This window comes from Cebidichthys violaceus, unplaced genomic scaffold (assembly GCF_023349555.1).
Source record: "Cebidichthys violaceus isolate CVI_PGR_0920_01 unplaced genomic scaffold, fCebVio1.0.p SCAF_37, whole genome shotgun sequence".
NCBI lineage: Eukaryota > Metazoa > Chordata > Actinopteri > Perciformes > Stichaeidae > Cebidichthys > Cebidichthys violaceus.
Window position 1 is genome coordinate 1,100,200 of NW_027176561.1, and position 16,642 is coordinate 1,116,841.

Below are 16,642 nucleotides of genomic sequence, written 5' to 3' on the forward strand. Positions count from 1 at the left end.
CAATACAATGAAGGTGAATGGAATTTAGTTTGTGGTGCTCACAACAATGGAGAATTACAATTTTGAAAAATTAAGAGCCACGTGTCTTTTATCAAAAGTGAGAAAGTTGGTGTTCAGTGTCTTGCTCAAGGACTGTTTGACATTTGCCAAGTAGGAGCTGGGAACTGAACCACCAAACCTGTAGGAAATGCCTGATAATTAGGGACGTTTTTAGCAAATCATTTCCCTGACGTTTAAACGGAAGTCTAAACTTAAACTAGTCAACTAGTCTAAAAGTAAGAAAACACTTTTTCTCCACAAATAAGAGCACAATTTAAGCTTTTCTGTAAAATGATTGTGTAGATTATAAGACATTGTTCATCACATTCTTCCTGTTGTCCGGTTAGGAATGCGCCTCATGAACCCAGTGTGTGGTGGTTTTGATGAAACGCCAACGGGGACTGTGGTCTAAGAACAGTTATGGCTCAATATTGATAATACCATTAGTATCTTGGCGTGCAAGTTTAATTCGTTGAGCTATCTGGCATTAGCCCGCTTCGTTGAGTCATAGCACGCTAGGTCACTAGCTTTTAGTCTGTAGCATATGTTCTACAGCAGTGGGCTGCTTGCCAATCCGGTTGATCAGGAGAGAACCAGACTGACTGCTGAACCCGACGGCTCTTTCGGAATCAGGAGGTCGTGGCAGGCGGGGGCCGGGAGAACGTGCCGAGGTCGAAGCGAGTCAGGAGCGGCTGATGAGTTCATATCAGAGCGGAAAGCTGATCCACTCCGCAGCAACGGCTGAGACAGCACAAGTCCATTGATAAGATAATAATACGTTTAACCGACTTGCATTTCTGGTGCCGACTAGCGAGGGTAGCAACGTTTAATCGACTTATCAATCAATCAATTGAGTAGTTGCGCACATTCCTACTGATAATTCTTCCCTTTGCATGGAAGACCCTTAGCAACAGAAGCTGAGACCAACAGGCTAACCAGGGATCTTTATGTGGAACATATGGGAACGTTCTAAGAACATTGTCTCTCTTATTCCAACTAGAACATGCTATATGCCGTTTTAGAACAACTATTCCTTTGATAGAAAGTAGTTCCCAAAGTAAGTGGATATCTTAAACTTGAGCAAATAAATTCAGTGCCAGAACAGTTTAGTGAAAAAAATGTGTGTATCCTGTAAAGCCAAATAATCCCAACAGACTTTCTATGTGGGGATAATAAGAGTTGCTCTTACCGACCTTTTCACGGACTACGGTGGACGTGTGCTCCATCTAGTTTGATGTAGGTGAACAATCACTTTACAATTTAAATGATTGGAAGGACTTATTACAGTCCTGCTAACAGAGATATTTTTTCTTCTTTTTTTGTCAGAGCGTTTGATTTATCGATTACTGTCTTGATGTAAAGAGAATTTCAACAGATATAACAAAAAAAAAAAATGACCCTACTCTATAGCTTTAACCTCACTTGCCAAACATCAAACTTTGTAATGTCACCATGCATGCCATGGTGGGATAATATTGTCCATTGACAGCATACTGAAATGCAACCCTATTTAGTATGCACACAGTGTAGTTTGAGTTTAAAGGACTTCCTCTCGTCACTCATCTAGTATGAACATACCACATACTCAAAACCTGCGTAGAATTAGTGTGCCGTATTGATTTTGGTCACAGAAGCGCTCTAGCTGTAATAACTCTTCTATTTGGCATTTGATTTCCTTGCGTCACTCCTCTGGTTCTACATACTGTTTATGTGTGTGTTACATATACTAAGGTCATTTTATTTGGTGCAGCCGGGTTCTTCTGTGTCTGACATTAGGCCAAGCAGCCGAAGAGCTCCTTGTGACACGGCCCCCCTCTCCATCATGCTTTAGCATAAAGCAAATGGCAGTTCTCAAGTGAGCAGACAAAACTGTACAGAAATAGAGATGTAATACACACACTGTGTGGGCTATGGATTGCAGCATGTGAGAACAGTGCATGAGTCAATACCTAAATGAAGAAAGATGCTGATGTGAACTTAGATATATGACTCATATCTGTAAGAGTTGACATGCAGGCAGGCAGCTTCATGAATCTTAATAATCAAGAGATGAGAAGCAAGTAGGTTGAATGGCATTACCAAGATATGTCAGCGTAATGACTTGTGAGCATTTAAAACAAACAGTCACGTTGACAGCGATGGCTATAAGACCCTGACCAACTGGTGCCAAACCAGCGCCTCTTCCTCCCATCCCCTCCCCTTTCCTCCTCAAAACCTGTGAGGTAGAAAATAGGGAGATATGGCGAGGTGGGGATGGAGGGAGATAAGCTGAGGTGGAGATAGAGACAGGTGAAAGAGGTGAGGGTCGTAGCACATGCTCCTCTCGGCCTTCTCTCGCCAATGTTGTTTTATTAGCCCTGTCAGATTGTAATTTACCCAACGGTAAACATACAGAACGGGCTTAATTAAGAATTTTTGAACGGGGATACGGTCAAGTCCGGAAACATTAGAGAGATGCAACCGGGTGTCGTAAAGATTGATTGAGACGGAGGATGGAAGGACGTGGCTAGAAACAGAGGGTGGAGGGAGGGAGGGGCGGGAGTGGTGTGTATGTTACAGCGGAGGGGTATTCTTGTGTTGCTCAGGGCAGTAGGGCGAGATACGTTTGGAAAGATAGGGACAAACGATTTTTAATGCATTAACAACCCGGCTGTGCGAGGCAATAACAAGGACAAGATCAGCGTTAAAATGTTTGACATCCTGCCTCGAGATCAATGCATCCCCGGACAGGGCACACAGACGCGGGCCGCATGTTCACCTCAACTACCGGCACAGATAACACACACACACACACACACACACACACACACACACACACACACACACACACACACACACACACACACACACACACACACACACACACACACACACATACACCAACCTTAACAGGGCACAGAGCACGTGGGTGGGTGCACGAGTTAACAGCCTTCAAACCTCAGGGCGATGTGTGGAGAGTAAAAAACAATACCTATATCCATAACAATATCCGCAGGTAAAAGCATCTTTAAATCAAAACAGAGAGGGAGCATCTGGAGTAGATTGTTGAGAGCTGTGCGCACTATGTAAAAGCCCAGCGAACTAAAAGAGTAATGAGCTCATCCATATCTCCCTGTGGACCTTAAGTTTGCATTCAATACATTATTTACAGCTGAATTTTTTACTGAGGTATAGGTTTCTCTCAGGGGTGTTTACAGAGCAGTGCTCTAACTGCTTTCCATTGCCTGCAGTTGGGTTGAGCCACCTTCAAAATGGACACTTCCAGCTTGTTTCCCCATGTTTACAAGCCTGTATGTTAACATAACATGACCATGATGCTTGGATTATTGAATGGTGCTGTGCACATGATTTTTATTAAGAAGCATTTGGAAAACAGGAATATAATCTGCACGTCTTGTTTGTCAGATTTAAATAAAAAAAAGTACTCTCTTTTGCGCACAAGCCTATAACTGGCACACTCAAAATAACCTCCCTCATATTACAGTATGATTCTGCTCTCTTATGAAAGGCAGCTGAGGAAAAACTTGCACTTTCTCTTTTACTGTTCTGTTCTGTTTTGACTCCTGTTCCTCTAAAAAAAACTGGTCTCAAAGTGTTACTGGGATATTAAAAACATTTTAAACAAATAGAAATGAGAGCGCTAATTTATGGACGGCAAAAGTACGTGGAATAATGAGGAATTTGTGTGAAAAAAAGAAGAAGATATGATTCGTATACCTGCCATTGCAACACTGATCTAAATGCACCATCTGGTATTTTTTGTGTTTCTAGACTGCCTGTACACGCTGCACTGTAGATTGCATTCTCGTTTTACCCTCTTCAGTGTCTACAGAGAGGGAAAAGGTACTGGTAGTGTTTGCGCTTGCAGGCTAGGTTTATATTTCAAGTTAATGTTGGTGACTTTGAGTGGTAACTCAATGGCTCGCTTTTTAAAACTTGGTGTAAAGACGTGGCCAAAGAAATCAGATACTGGCAAGAATTCAGGAACTGAAGAGAACACGATCTGCATAAAAGTGTAGCTTGAGTGTAGATTTTAGGATAAATGTAACATCAGCTGCAGGATTCTGGCTTAAACCATTCGTCTGTGTGCTGCTTTTAAAGCACGGTCTTCTAGATCTGAAGGCTTTTTTTTTTTTTTTTTTTTTAAATAATAAGCCCCCCTCCTCCTCTTCCAGCCCGAATGCACACCAGCTACTGTAGCCTGAGAAGTCCCTGCTCCCTTTGTCTTTGTAGTTCAGCAGCTCTCGTCCAAAACACTGGAACTTCTGGGAAACGGGGAGGTCTCAGCTCTCTGCTCAGAGAGCACAACAAGCAGAGACTCTTTCTCCGTCTCTTTATGACGCTCTGTCTTTGTCTCTCCCTTTTCAAATAGACTATTTGTCATCTCTGAAATAGAGCATTTTAAAAATTCAACCTGGAGCCAACCCCCACCCTAACTCCCCTCTATTCTCACTCTCAATTCCCCAGACTCTGGCCAGCTACGATCAATAGCCTATTGATCAACTCTCTCCATTCCCATTACACACCAGTGCCAAAAGAGCCAACCATTTTCCCTGAAAAGCTGATCTGGAGTATGTTTGCAATGGTAAGGTTTCTCTAATTTCAGCGGGTTATTATTAAAAGTGTACAGCGTGTGAGTGCTTTGGTGCTCCGTGAGGTTGAGTGGTGAAAGCTGCTGAGAAAGGATCTCAGTAAATGCAGTTACTTTTAAATTGAAAGGTATTGCACTGAAGTGAAGCAGAGTATGGTTCTCCACTTAAGTAAAATAGGAAAGGTGAGAGCATTGCCACATACGTAGAAAGTAATTCTTTTTCCAGTTGTTTCTACTTCATTTCTCTCCCCCGCCCTCTGTCTCTCTCTCTCTCTCTCTCTCTCTCACTCTCTCTCTCTCTCCATAGACAATGCTACGGGCAAAATCAATACTGGAAAGAAAAAAAAAGGAAAGAAGAAGGCATATTTTTAGCCTGTTATTATATGAGCTGTATGAGGAAAACAGCGTTTGTGGGAAAGACAGAAATGCCAAGGTTCTGATAAGAGAAAGATTGGGTGGGAGAGATACAAAAGAAGTGAAAGAGTGAGAATGATGGTGGTGGGCTGTGTAAGGGAGAGCCTAATGGAGATGGATCAAACGAAGGTGGAGATAAGATGGGGTAACTGTGAGAAAATGGCTGATGTCTTGACCAAAGGGATGGAGCTCTGTGCAACGAGAATGCCTTCGAAAAGATGTGTTGACGACGTGTTTTATTGAGGGTGTTAAATGTGTTACGTCAAGAACAAATTGATGTTATCTAAAACTCTCATTTTGATATTCTGTTCATCTACACGTGTTGCTCCGTCTGCTTTTCGCATGTTCAAACGGGCAGATCCTCTTTCAGTCCTCGCATGAGCCTAAATCCCACTTATTGAACAACAGCCCAGCGATGCTATTAATACCTTGTTATGCAGCTTTGCCCCACCTCTGTGCATGTTTGTGCTCTCTGTGGATCGCTGTACACTCGGACTACACCAGCAGCCCTCGCTTTCCCACCCGCTGCCAATGGCTTTCTGATGGACTCCCTCTGCCTATAACCTCTTTCCGGGCTCACCTCTGTGCCGCTGTCAGTCAACCCGCAACCCTCCTCCCATTGGCTAGAGATGCTCTGTTGATCAAATGGCGGGGCCGTCCAATTGGCCGGAGCGCTCAGGGGGGAAGGAAGGAATTGATTTATCTGTGGTATTAGGGGATCAATTAATCCCCATTGTGTGTGCCAGCACAGATAGTCCGATGTGTCTGATTTGGTATGGCTTGTTTCTGCTCGGCCAAGATAAGAGTCTCTCCCATCACTTCCTCTCTATGAGCAACAAATCAAATCAAATCGAAAGGGATGACGGCACGCAGAGGGTTCCTCCCCAGGCTGTGGCTGGCTGATCACAATAAGGAAAGGCCATCAATATGAAAAGCAGTCTGTGCAGAATAAACGCCGCTCATTTTAAAAGGGCCGAGATGTCTGCCCTGTTGCCATGACGATCCGGCATGAGGATATAAACATCTTAAATAACTTGAATTGTCTCAGGACCCCGTTTTGAATTGATCAATGAAGTTTAATTCAAATAACACACAGCTACAGTGTGCGTACAGCAAGAGCTGCAAGCATTAAAGGATAGGTTCACAATGTTTTTTAATAAAACAATACTCACATGCTCTGAATTCTCTGTAGGTTTTAATAGTGACTCAGACTGCTGAAGCGTCATATTGTCTTTGACTGAACTTAAGGATGGACCGTGGCTTTGGTCCCTCATCACTTACATTGAACTAACAGGAGTTTATTCACATCCATTATGGACTTCCCATAATGGTACTATAAGGTATAGCTAAGCATATACAGCTGTCTTTATTTAAGGGTTAGGTGGGTTTCTTTTCCAAGCCCTCAGGGTTTTTCTTTCATCCCACCTGTGCATTTTCCTACGTAATTGTATATTTCTTCACTTTTGTTTAATTACATACGCAACTAAAGAACTAAAGAAACCATTAAAGTCATCAGTAACTCTTCAATGTGGGATTATAGTTTTAAGAAAACCTTTTAAAAAAGATCCTTCAATCAATTTGGGATCCACAGAAAAACAATAGGTATCCATTTAATCGTTCTTCAAACAAAAATGGCCCCAAAATGAGGGTTTCTGCTTTTCTTTATCTGATTGTAAATTGCGCATCGTTGGGTTTTGGACTATTGTTCGGAGAAAAACGCCACAAGATGTCACCTTGAGCCTGTAATTTTCTGACATACTACAGCCCACACTCTTAATCCGTGAGCGGTATTCGAAGGATTAATCGAGGAGAAATCTTTGTTAGTTGCATGCCTACGTATATGATGCACGTAAAAGAAATAGCACCAAGCACTGAGCAACCAGGAGGAAGTCACTTTAACATACTGTACTGCACATTTTCCGAGTGGGAATGCAATCATAGCCATGGGGAGGACGGGGAGAAGGGTCAGTGGAGCGATAGTTGCCGATACTTGCTCCGAGATGACAGTGAAAAGAAAAGGTAAGAGAGACTAGGATAGAAGTGGGTGCTAATTCCTACTTTTCAGTTTAAATAAAGATTGGAGCTGGATAAAAGCCATTAAGGGAGAAATCAGACAGGGCATGCTATGTAGGACAAGAGCTGACTGCAGGGAGGTGAGTGGTGGGATCGATACTCAGTCGATGCGCTCAACACCCAGCTCTGCGCACACACACACACACACACACACACACACACACACACACACACACACACACAAACACACAATCACACACACACACACACACACACACACGGAGGGGCATGTGGTATTGCCGGGCATCTGCATGTTTGTGTGCATATGTGTGTGTATGTATGTGTGTCTGTGTGTGTGTGTGTGTGTGTGTGTGTGTGTGTGTGTGTGTGTGTGCAGCAGTGACTAATGGAGAAAGAGAGGGAGCCCGGAGAGAAAGAGTGCATGCAATATACAATTAACTCTCTTTTGAGTGAGGGAATATTAAATACAGGCTGCTTGTGCGGACTGTAATTTGTAGTGATAAAAGTATTAAAGTAAAGCACTTGGACAAAGATGGAAGGGTGGACAGCTGCAGAGATGGATTTATTTTCGGAGGCACGATACAGTTAACAAAGATAGATGTTTCAAAAGAGCGTCTTCAGCCCGAACTGGAGCCTCAGTGCGACTGCAATCACTCTGCATTCTATCCTCCCCTCCTCTCCCTCTTTCCCTTACCTTCTCCCTCCCTCCTCTCTCTCTCCCCTGCCTCCCTTCCTCTCTCCCTCTCTGTAGAATTGATCGACTAGGTCTCCTCAATCCATCTCTCCCTCTGTCGCTTAGCAACGGGTGCTCTATCGGGTGTGGAGGGTGGGAGTTTCACTAGGGGAGGGGTGGGAGGAAGAGGGGGAGGAGGGGGGGGGGGGGGGGGGTATGGGTGGTGGTGGTGGTTGGGGGGGGGGTTAAGCAAAAGCCAATTGTACTTGATTCCACATTTATTCTGACTGATACATGCTTCCCTTTTATACTCTGACTGTGAGGTTTCACTACTCCGCTGATGAAAATAAAAAAAGATTTACAAGACAGCAAAACGATACTGGCAGAGAGATTTTTCCACTATTTATATCATCTCAAAAAAAACATGTGCTGCAGTTGTAGCACACTGAAAAAAAATGTTTGATATCAGAGCCAGGATGACTATAGCAGTAGGTCACCGGTTCTGTTCTGTGTATGTGAACGCTACAAATCCGACAGAGCGGTCCATCACTTTCCCTGAAGCTGTGTCACCGTTTCATACAGCGAGCCGTCTCTGTGAAAATACAAAAGCACACTGGTGCGAGCCTGCACTTTAAATGCATCTACGCCTCCTGTTTTCTGTCTCCACAACACGGAGCAGAAACAAGAAGAAAGAAAGAAAAAACTTCCAGGATATTTTGGCTCATACACAAAGTGTTCTTACTGGGTTGTTTTTTTTTAAACAATCCACATCTACTGATTCCAATGATGTCACTTTAAAAAGCTGCAACATTATAATAAACACTTTTTAAAATACCAAATTAAAACTGTTATTTTGGTGCAAAATTAATACAATAAAATGTGTGGAAAATAACAAACCCCTGTGGCCATGAGAATCATTGTTGAGTGCATGAATATAATTTGCAACAAAAAGCTGTTTAAAGTGGTCTATGCACAATCCCTGCCTTAACATGCATATGGGAATAAGAATACGCATCGAGCAAGAAGCATTGTTCCGTTTTTAAGACCTTATCCTTTTGATCTACACTTAATGTCTGATCCCCTTTGAGGAAGATGTGTAGGCTATTCTTTAAGCCTAATAAATCCAGCGTTAGCAGTACTTAAGAGGGGAAAAAGCTGTGTGGTTTAAAACCAGGAGGGCAGAGGGAGAAGAACAATGAATAATGCTCTTAACTAGCTTGTGAGATAATACATGCACATTACAATCTATAATCATTCTAATCTACGATCTATGAAGCTGAATAAACGTATAGATATTAGGGCCTCGGATCAACGCTATCATATGCAGCCACATTTGAAAACTGATCTCTTTAATCCAGAATGTAAAACCAAGGAAATGTGTGTGTGTGTGTGTGTGTGTGAGTGTGTGTGCAGAACCAAGAATCTACAATATAAACTTAACCTATGAACCATGTGTACTGTGAGTTATTTTGAGGTGTGATAGCTTTCCCTTGAATGCATTCATACACACACATTCCTGCTGCGTCAGTTGAACACCAGACAACTGACGGATCGTAAACACAAGGTAAAACATTAAAAATGGGTCTAAAGCACTTTCAGTCCATTTGCATTTGGTCCGCCAGAGTCAATTGACTTTTCCTCAATTTAAAAATATGTACTCTATCTATCTATCTATCTATCTATCTATCTATCTATCTATCTATCATCATATTTGCATACATACAATTCGTAGGAATTCCTAAACATGTACGTAAAGTTTACTTAAATATGAAATACAATTCTGCAACAACTAGCCTATCGTTTACAATAGGAAATGACACGCACACGCACACACACACTCACACACACACACACACACACACACACACACACACACACAAACAACAGTCTATAATTTACAATAGGAAAACACACACACACACACACACACACACACACACACACACACACACACACACAAAAACACAGAGTATAGTATACTATGAAACATAAGATGTAACCCCCCCACACAAACATAATATAATAAATAATATAATTGAAAGTCCACTGAAACTTTTTCTCTCTGTTGGCATTGATACAATGTGGATAAGGCATGTACAGTATGTTTTATTTTTCTCACTTAAATTTTTGTAATTTTTTCCCCCATAATTTTAAAATATAGTTTAAATGTATATGAAAAAGGATTCACTATATTTCGGCTGTTTTAAGTGCTCCATTATAAATATAAATAAATTAAATAATAATAGTGGTTATTATATTTTATCTTTGGTATTTTATTTTTATTCTGCAAATACTAAAATTAAAACAATACTAAAGCCTGATTGATGATTTTTTTTTTTTTTGCTGTCAACACAATAAATATCCGACCGTCTCATTAGCACTCTGAGGCCTTTCCTGCTAAAGTTAAGGTGTCCGAGAGAAACTGAAAAAACGAGTTAATCCGTATAACATTTAGTAATCCAGCCCAATCGGATCAATATTCTATTGAATGTGTTCGTGATTAGTAGCTCTATTGATTGCAGTGACATCATGTGAACACACCGGAGTGATGGTTATTTCGAAAACAACTTGTCAGAATGAAAATATATCTGAGAGTGTTCCAATGACCTTTATGACAAATGCTTTTTTTCCCTTCCAAATTGTTATTGTCTCAAATTGCGTTTCTTTTCGATACATTACGCGACACGTACAGACGGGAAGCGTTATTTGAACACATTTCTCTTTGTACAAATTGAACCGAGCAAAATAGATTTAGATCCACGAGCAAATAAGGGCACACAATAAACTAACAAAATAAAAGCTGAAACATTTATAACCTCCATTTTTCAGTTCCATATTTTACATATTTTACGTGTCTTTTGGGGGATGTTTTCCCTCCTAAACTATCCTCTAAATATATCTCCACGTGATTTATATTACAAATATTTAAAAATATAAATATATAAAGAGAAATCTTACCGTGTCGATTATTGATCACAGTCTTCTGGAGGGCATGCCAGGCTTATTTGGCACCTGTTGTCCTAAATATTTTTGGAGTCGTCAGGCACGCACACGAACAGGCCACTGCTGCATTAAATCCTATTTCTACATAAATTGACTTCCATTTTGAGTGAAACCGAGAGGAGATGTGTGCGCCCAATTCTTTCTGCCAATCGATCAGACTGCGGATGGATCGATATGGCACCAGGGCTATTGATCACCACAGTCCTCTATTGCTGGGCGCTTTTCAAATGCAAATGCAGCCTAAATAATAATCCGTGGCAACACACTAATTCCTTAACAAACTGCAGGAAAACGCTTTACAAACACAAGTGATTTTTTTTTTCTTCCTTTCAACATTTAGGCCTTTTAAAATACAGCCCTGACTGTGAAACAAGCAGTTTTAACAGTAGGCTGCCGTTTAAAGATTTAACAGGACAAACAGGTAACATTCGAAATGCAGGGTGACATTGATTTAGCCTGTAGCCTATATTGAAAGTTTGTAGAAAACATTTGAAGGCAAAGCCGTGAGTTGAAAGAATGAACTCGGCAATACATCGCCCAACAGAAACAGGAGAAAAACAACAAAACATCACAACAAACACCCTGCTGCGTTTTAGTGTTTAGTGGTCAATAGTTGCGATTTATATGAGAATTATGAGCGCATTTTACACTTAATCCTGTGTTAAGGATATTCATGCAAATATCTCTCTCACACTCACACTCACACACACACACACACACACACTCACACTCACACTCACACACACACACACACACAGTTACTTAAAGTAGAGCCATAGGCAAACAAGGCAGATGTTGAGTTTTTTCCCCAACAAGGCCACAGTGTCTGTGTGCGTGTGTGTGTGTGTGTGTGTGTGTGTGTGTGTGTTGGGATGAGAGCAGCAGCGCCCCGTCCCGCTGACTTGCTCAGAGGCCTGATCAATGCGACATTACTAAACACTGCTGCTTAACTTTTGCCAATAGCCAGATTCAAGTAAATATACTTTAGAATACATTAAGCGTGATGCATCAGCCACGGAGTCATTCAAGAAGTCATGAAAAGATTAGTCTGTCTCTATCGAGTGGTTCCTGGGAAAATACACACGCGCGCACAGGAGAGGTTGACCCAGGAGAAACACGTCTATACACTGTGTTTAATATAAATACAATTAAATAAAATAACATTGGAGGGGGGGGGGGGGGGGGGTTGAATAAATAAATTGGGCAATTGCTGAATAAAAAGATGTTCTTGTGTAAAATCATGAAGTTTTTTAATTATTATATTTGTACACCTTTCTATCATAAGTGTCCTACTACGAAACATTTTTACAGATCGTATGTAAATATAGATTGAATGTAATGTGTCTTTTGCACGGAGAGTGTGCAGCACTCAGCCAAATGAAAAGCTCAGCTTAAACTTTCCAGCTGAGTGCTATGTGGTCATTTCCTGTAATGAAACTGCCTGTTGACACAGGTCAAACACATAACAGGATGCACCTATAACTTAAACCATTTCAGCAGAATGCATTTTGGGCGCCATCGATCCTTCAGAAATGCATTGAGCGAAGCTCTGGGTTCAGCATTGATTAGTTGATCAGCAAACGACAGCGGTGCTTAAAGATAAAAACAAAACGCTCTGGGCCTCATAAAAGACTGTGTGATGGTGAGCCTTAAAGCACATTGTACCAAACCGAGTTATACCAAAGTCCTCTGGAAATTATGAACTTTTATCTTATTAACAAATAAATTAAAACACTAAAAAGAAACCACTGCAGTGTAAGTGTGTGTGTGTGTGTGTGTGTGTGTGTGTGTGTGTGTGTGTGTGTGTGTGTGTGAAGTCAATGCCAACGTGGTGCTGAGGCCACCGCCTCGCCCGCTGTTATTAATATGAAATAAATCACCGGGTCTCTGCGGCATCGCCCCAGTCACACCGCAGATATCGACACAGTTAATATTTCATATGGTATTCGCCATAGGATATGCTTATTTACGTATCAGAAAACAGTACATTAAAATACAAATTAAAACTGAGCTCTAGGCGGACACATGGATTTTATTTGTGTTGTGGAGGGGCAAATAGCCGGGTTCACTTAGCTATCTTTGTTTTTTATTTTATTTTATTTTAGCTGACTGAATGAACGATTTGACCAAGCTGCAGAAAATAGAAGAAAACAACATTGATTGAAAATGGGAAAAGTAGGCTGATCAGTTCCCCACGCCCTGTTGACCCTGCAGTTTGAGCTGTTTTAGCCGTTTGTTTTGTATCTGCGTGGTGTTAACTTGACCTCGCGTGGTGCAGCGGAGCCCAGAGAGAGTATACAACACAAAAAAAACAATACTGGTATAGGAAGTTTTACAAGTTCTTGGTGAAAGTATAAAACTTTTCAGCGCGCTGTTTTGGGTTGTAAACCCTGGTGAATTAGGAGCAAGGAGCCAGCAATGAAAGTTAACATCCATCACCACCGCGACCAATAAGCTGCTCTGGCCGGCTGGCTGAGCACAGATGACGGATTCGCTGCTGTGCGGGCTTCGGTAATTCATTTTCGATAGCAGTGGTTGCTGGGATCAATACAGGGACATTAACCCAAGCGGACACTGCTGTTCTCCTGATGGCACAAGCCAAAAGCCACCATCCCCCGTTGGTAATCAGCAAAGACACAGTTTTTAGGCTCATTATTTGGAGGGGGTATGGAGAGGAGCCGTGTGCCAAGGCCGCTGATATCACAATTCATCAGTGGAGTTATGGATGGCCTTGACCTAACTGTTGGTAAACACTGGTCAGGGAAATTATTTTATGCAATTTGCACATGATTAGTGATGCCACTTCCTGGATTCGTGGACTTATTTTTTTCCCCCCCTCCGTGCAGCTCTGGGTCGAAATCCTAATGGCCTCATTTCACATAACATCGGTGTAAATGCCAGGTGTTTGCATATATAGTTCACAGAGCAACTTAAGGCCTAGTGAGGGCTGCTGTAGTTACACACACACACACACACACACACACACACACACACACACACACACACACACACACACACAGCCTCACTCGTGTTCAAACATATCTAAAACACGTCACAGAGGTGTTGATGTTGTGACTTCTTACAGTTTTCGAGCACTCTCACGTGTTACATGTCTCAGTAGATCTCACCCTATAATACAGCTGCACACGTGCTGGACAATTACAAACAATACATCAACCCTGCAGTAAATACGTTATGTTTGTGAAGCTATAGACATTGTCAGATGAGTCTCATTTTGTAGGGCCATATTGGTACACAATAGCATGAAACACCATAAAGCAAATTAGATGCAATATCAAACTATGAGTCCACTAAATGAAAAGCGGTATTGCAGCCTTATCACTTTTAACTAATTTAATATTGGACTGTGCATGTGCTCGTGACATTGCATCCACCCCATCACAGGAAGCAATACCTGGATAAATGAAGCTATATTTACGCTCAGCTTTCACCCAAAACGCGTGACTTACTCGCCAGCCCTTTACAGAATCCAATCCCTCGATCTCAACCTTGCTGCTATATATCGCATCCATATTGCGGGCTCCTGCAATAGGGAACCAGCCTATCGATGCATCTCCTGATCCATCTCCTGATCCATACATACGTTGACATTGATGGATTGCTGACCTGGATTGACGTCAGCGAGCAGCAAGTTTGATATAGAAGTTTTGGGAGACGCGAAACATTACGGGAGAGTTTATGTTTTCGTGGCCTGAATCCGAGGAGCAAAGATGGTAAAGGGGTCAAAGCCTCGAGGCGATGATCTCAACAGATTTATTCAGTAACATTTGCTGAAGGAATAAAATAATAATAATAAAAAAAAAACACTCAGAAGAAGTTATGAGCGAAAGTTAACGGCGAGACATCAGTCAGAAAGATTTGATACTTTTCAGATTAAAGAGACGCAAATGGAATTTCATAAGCACGGTGGTTATTAATTAAAACGTGTCAAAGGCCCATCCAGTCTGGAGCTGTGCATCTCAATCTCTTAATGAATATTGCTATTTACATCATTGCAAATACGGCAAATACTTTAAGAAGCAAGAAGTGAGGCATCTTCAGTGTAATGAATAAAGATACGAGGCGGAGGCTGAGAGCTGTGACCTCTTCCAGATAACTCGTGGTTTTCTCATTACACTCGTGGCCCGATGTGACACATGTCAATTAATATTTAACCTTCAACAGAGGAATCACGTGTGCTGCTGGCGCCGTGTCAAACGCTTTTATCAGAGAAAACAAGGCGCGAGTCCATCTTATCCATCTGAGTGTAAATGTTGCACACACTGCACTTCTGTTTTATCTTCACAAGTGTCTAATGCAATCTTTTTTTTTTTGGGGGATTTGAGGTCCAGAGCGCAACATGAACAACCCCCATGACATCGGGGCCAGTGACGTCAGGTTGGCCCCAGACAAGAGTGCGCGGACACACCGCGGGGGCGCGCACATGCGCACAGGCTCTGGCTCATCTTAACATGAGCGCGGCCACGTCAATATACACACAGAGAGCGGAGCGGCGCTTTGGGTATAGTAGAAGGTGCTCTACAGCGAAAGAAATCCAGGCAGGCGCAGACACCTTCACGCACTGAAGCAGAGGTTTTTGCGGCGCAGTTTGTGTGGCGGCCGGGACCCGATCTTTTAAAACCATGCTGGATTGACTGCAGAGAGGCAACTACAATCAATGGCTTGGCTTTGAGATCGTTCAAAATTTATTGGAAAGGAGTGTGAGATAGAGCGACGGTGAGAGAGGGGGAGAAGCGAGGGGAGAGAGAGCGAGAGAGTGGCGAGAGGGGTGGAAATAAAGATCCTTTCAACGATGGAGCTTACAATGGAAAACATTGGAAATCTGCACGGCGTGCCTCACTCCCATCAAACGAACGACTTAATGAACTCCCCGCACGCGCGCCAGTCGTCGGCGTCGCATCGGAACTTGGTGTCGCACGGACGGTCAGCCATGGTCTCCAGCATGGCCTCGATACTGGAGGGAGCAGGGGACTACCGCACGGACCACGCTTTGTCTGGCCCCCTGCACCCGGCAATGACCATGTCGTGCGACTCCGGGATGAGCCTGAGCAGCACCTACACCACGCTGACGCCGCTGCAGCACCTGCCCCCCATATCCACCGTCTCGGAGAAATTTCACCGTCTCGGAGAAATTTCACCATCCACACCGCACGCTCACGCTCACGCTCACCATCATCCGGCGCACCAGCGACTCGCGGCCGGGAACGTCAGCGGCAGCTTCACCCTGATGAGGGACGACCGGAGCTCGCCTCCATGAGTAACCTCTACGGCCACTACACCAAAGACATGTCGCATGGGGCAGCCTCTGTCCCCGCTGTCCAACGGTCTCGGGTCTTTGCACAGCTCCCAGCAGGACTCTCAGCGCCTACGGTCCTGGAGCTCACCTCTCCAACGACAAGATGATCTCCTCGGGGGCTTCGAGTCCCACGCAGCCATGCTGTCCCGGGGCGAGGAGCACCTGGCCGGGGTCTCGGGGGCCACGGGGCCGGGCTCATGACATCCTGAACGGCTTACACCATCACAGCCATCGCCACTCTCAGGCAAACGGGTCCATGCTGTCAGATCGGGACAGGCAGGACGGTGTGTGGGAGGCGGGCAGGGAGGTGGGTCAGGGCAGGTGGAGGAGATAAACAACCAAGGAGGTGGCACAGCGGATAACGGCGGAGCTCAAGCGCTACAGCATCCCCCAGGCCATCTTTGCTCAGAGGATCTTGTGCCGGTCCCAGGGAACTCTGTCTGACCTGCTGCGGAACCCTAAACCGTGGAGTAAACTCAAGTCTGGCCGGGAGACGTTCAGGAGGATGTGAAGTGGCTCCAGGAGCCCCGAGTTCCAGCGGATGTCGGCGCTCAGGCTTGCAGGTGAGTGA

At 43.4% G+C, this 16,642-nt stretch overlaps 1 protein-coding gene across 1 annotated transcript; it reads left to right on the plus strand.

Moving 5' to 3' along the window:
- Positions 1–15,287: 15,287 nt before the first annotated feature.
- onecut3a (one cut homeobox 3a) lies at positions 15,288–16,642 on the plus strand. Its single transcript, XM_068725893.1, is given in 9 exon segments — positions 15,288–16,015; positions 16,018–16,066; positions 16,068–16,128; positions 16,130–16,181; positions 16,184–16,234; positions 16,237–16,272; positions 16,275–16,357; positions 16,360–16,407; positions 16,409–16,642. Coding segments are annotated over 9 exon segments (1,062 nt in total). The 5' UTR covers positions 15,288–15,567.